Source organism: Quercus robur, chromosome 5 (assembly GCF_932294415.1).
Source record: "Quercus robur chromosome 5, dhQueRobu3.1, whole genome shotgun sequence".
In the NCBI taxonomy this organism is placed as follows: domain Eukaryota; kingdom Viridiplantae; phylum Streptophyta; class Magnoliopsida; order Fagales; family Fagaceae; genus Quercus; species Quercus robur.
The window spans coordinates 43,062,445-43,065,624 of NC_065538.1; the positions used below are offsets into that span (position 1 = coordinate 43,062,445).

At 36.4% G+C, this 3,180-nt stretch overlaps 1 protein-coding gene across 1 annotated transcript; it reads left to right on the forward strand.

Annotated features, from left to right (window-relative positions):
- The first annotated feature begins 423 nt into the window (after positions 1-423).
- Positions 424-1,709, forward strand: LOC126726012 (ethylene-responsive transcription factor 4-like). Its single transcript, XM_050431099.1, has one exon. The coding sequence runs from the start codon at positions 573-575 to the stop codon at positions 1,332-1,334; it is 762 nt and encodes a 253-aa protein (XP_050287056.1). The 5' UTR covers positions 424-572; the 3' UTR covers positions 1,335-1,709.
- The last annotated feature ends 1,471 nt before the right edge of the window (positions 1,710-3,180 follow it).

Below are 3,180 nucleotides of genomic sequence, written 5' to 3' on the forward strand. Positions count from 1 at the left end.
TTATCGAAAATCAAGTCTCATAATCAACAAATAAAAACAAGAACAAAAATAAATACTAAAAGGCACTTGACTAAATTAGCGAGTGGATAGTGACGCGCTTGAAAAGCGCGTAGATAGTGACCACTCTCTACCGCACGCAAACGACACTACAATTGCAGCCGTTAGATCATGATGATGAGGACGACGATGATAATTGTTGATACAACACCCATTGAGTCTGCCGTCTCGACAACCCACATGCCACGTAATTCAAAAACTTTTTAAAACAAAAAACAAAAAAACAAAAAAAATTAAATTACAATCAAGCTCTCTTTAAGCTTGTAGCCGCCCCTAATTCTCTATAAAAATAAAAATAAAAAAACGTTTCAGTCAAATCCTTGGTTGACTGCGACCATTTCTCTCTCTTATAACTGCTCTATAAAACCGACCCTCGTCTCCCACTTCACAATTGCGAAACCCGCCCCAGTCATTCTCATCTCTTATCATTAAAGCCATTAGCAAACCAAAGCAAAACAGTTGTTTTCCTCAAAAAAAGTAAAAGAAGAATTCATTTTTTTTTGTCTGTCTATTACATGGCGCCGAGAGAAAGAGCTGTCAAGGGAAACGGTAACGGAATCGGAAAGGAGGTGCATTTTAGAGGAGTGAGGAAGAGGCCATGGGGGAGATATGCGGCTGAGATTAGAGACCCCGGGAAGAAAAGCCGTGTCTGGCTTGGAACCTTTGACACGGCTGAAGAAGCCGCTCGTGCTTACGACACGGCTGCCAGAGAGTTTCGTGGTGCCAAAGCCAAGACCAACTTTCCTTATCCTATCGAAAATGCGAACGACATGAACAACAACAAGATTGATGATAATAATAATAATAATAATGTTAATTGTCACAGTAACAACCAGAGCCCGAGTCAGAGCAGCACGGTTGAGTCTCCGACGAGAGACCCATCGGCTCTTCTCGTTGAGTCCTCGCCGTTGGATCTCAATATCGCTCAGGGTCATGCCTACGCTGGCGCCGCGGCGGGTTTTGGATCTGTTCCGGTGAGGTTTCCTTTTCAGCAGCACCACCACAGCTCCGGATTCTTCGCCGGAGGTCTGCCGGAGGCGACGGCGAATCACATGATCTACTTCGACACGGTGGTGCGCGCCGGGATGCTGGCCGGTCATCCGTATAACCAGCTGAATTTTGATCATTTCCAGCCGGCGGCGACGTTTTCCGGTGGGGTCCAGAGCGACTCGGACTCCTCGTCCGTCGTCGATCTGAACCATCGAGAACAGAAGCCTCAAAAACTCGGAATCCTCGGTCTCGATCTCAACCAGCCTCCACCACCGGAGTTTGCATAATTTTTTTGCCGATCACCAAAAAAAAAAAAAAGTCATCGGATTTTAATTTTCGCTTCCTTTTTATTTAATTATAATTATAATTTTTTTCCTTTTTCACTAAGCTAGGGAAAAATAGCCAAAAAAGAAAAAAAAAAAAAAAAGTGAAAAAATACGGTAAGATTGAGAATTATCAGAGGTCGATGTGAATAGGCAGTAGCTGATCTCTTTTTTTGCAACAGCTAAACGATGCGTTTCTTGCTGTTGTTCTAAATTTTACTTATTATTAGGACTCTTTTTTTTTCCGTTGTAATATTTCATTTTCGGCAGTGTTGTATTTTGCTGGATAATTTAACACTAATAATTTCTCAAATAAAATTATATTTGAATTTTTAGAAATTTTATTTAATTTCTGATCCATTATGTATGTTATTGACGGACATGGTACGTGGGATCCATGTCAGTACGGACAGCACACGAGTTTTGTTCTTCATGTTTGTTTTGTGGAAAGTGTTAAACTTTTCTGACTATCTAAGTTTTTCCCTATAGTTCAGACGGTAAAAAATGTATTGACTACGAGGCTACTGTCACGTGTCACTGTGAATCTTTTTAAGTTATTTCGTTTGTGGGGTCTACTATTATGTGAAAGGTAGGCCTCATCCTCATGCACTCGATGCAATGCAAAATATACATATTTCCGTGGAAGGTGAGGACAGGTGTCAATCATCGGCTTCGTCTATGGTGTTTATTCGAAGGTGCAGAAATTTTGTACTTGATGGGTGGATTGTTGTCAAATGTTCCTTTACCGTAGTAGTGGATAACAAAATTGATATTCTCATTCTACACTAAATCTTATCTTCTACTATATTAAAATAATGTTGAAACATGCTTTGATTTTTATAACGTGTCTCTCTCCGTGATATATAATAAATATATTACTCTAATCAAATGAAAAGATGCCACTTTTTTTGGTTGGGTGTGATTCATGTGAAGGGGTCATAATATTGTTTTTCTATTAAAACATGTATGGAAACAACTTGATGTACATGATTCTATTGTTAGATTTTCGATTCCTAAACTGTTTTGCCTTTAGTGACAATGCTTGATACTGGATGTACAATTGAACCCATGCCAACTGGATTCATCGACTCATCATATTTGTGCTAGATCTTGTCTCATTATACAGCATTAAGGCAATATTTTGAGCCCACAAACCCTTTTTTGGTATGTTTTGTCTAACAAATCACCTTTCATATACACTATTAAAATGGAAACTCAAATAAGAATTTAAATTAGTTTTAAATTGCACTCTAATTTTGTTTCAAGTATTTAATTATCCAATAATTTGATGTCCTCTCTCTCTCTCTCTCAAGTGTTTAGATTTTAAATGTACTTTAATTTCATGCCAAGTTTTTGTTTATTTATACTTTATACACTAATTTTGTGTCAATTATATTTTACATGCAAATTAATGCATTAAAGCCGTATAAATATAAAAAGACTCAAATCATAATATACTATACTTATATATAATATTATGACTATGTGCATTATGTTAGTTATTTTAGGAGAAGCGTTATATGCGTGAAGGTGGATAACTATGTAAAAATAATATAATTGTGGTTCTTTAATTTGCACATATGCATAGATATTGTAACTTTTAAATTGAAGTCATAAGCCGTAACATTATCGCTAGCTTCTTAACAAGACGTTGGAATTATATTCATATTTTTTTATTAACTTTCTCAATTTTCCTTTGTGTTTTTATTTTATTTTATTGATAAATCATTTCAATTAATTTATATGATTAAATTCTGAAAGTAAAGTAGACACCAAATGATTCTATTTCAACTATATACATAGACCAAAC

Coding starts and splice junctions, on each gene's coding strand:
- LOC126726012 (XM_050431099.1), top strand. CDS start 573: ATGGCGCCGAGAGAAAGAGCTGTCAAGGGAAACGGTAACGGAATCGGA.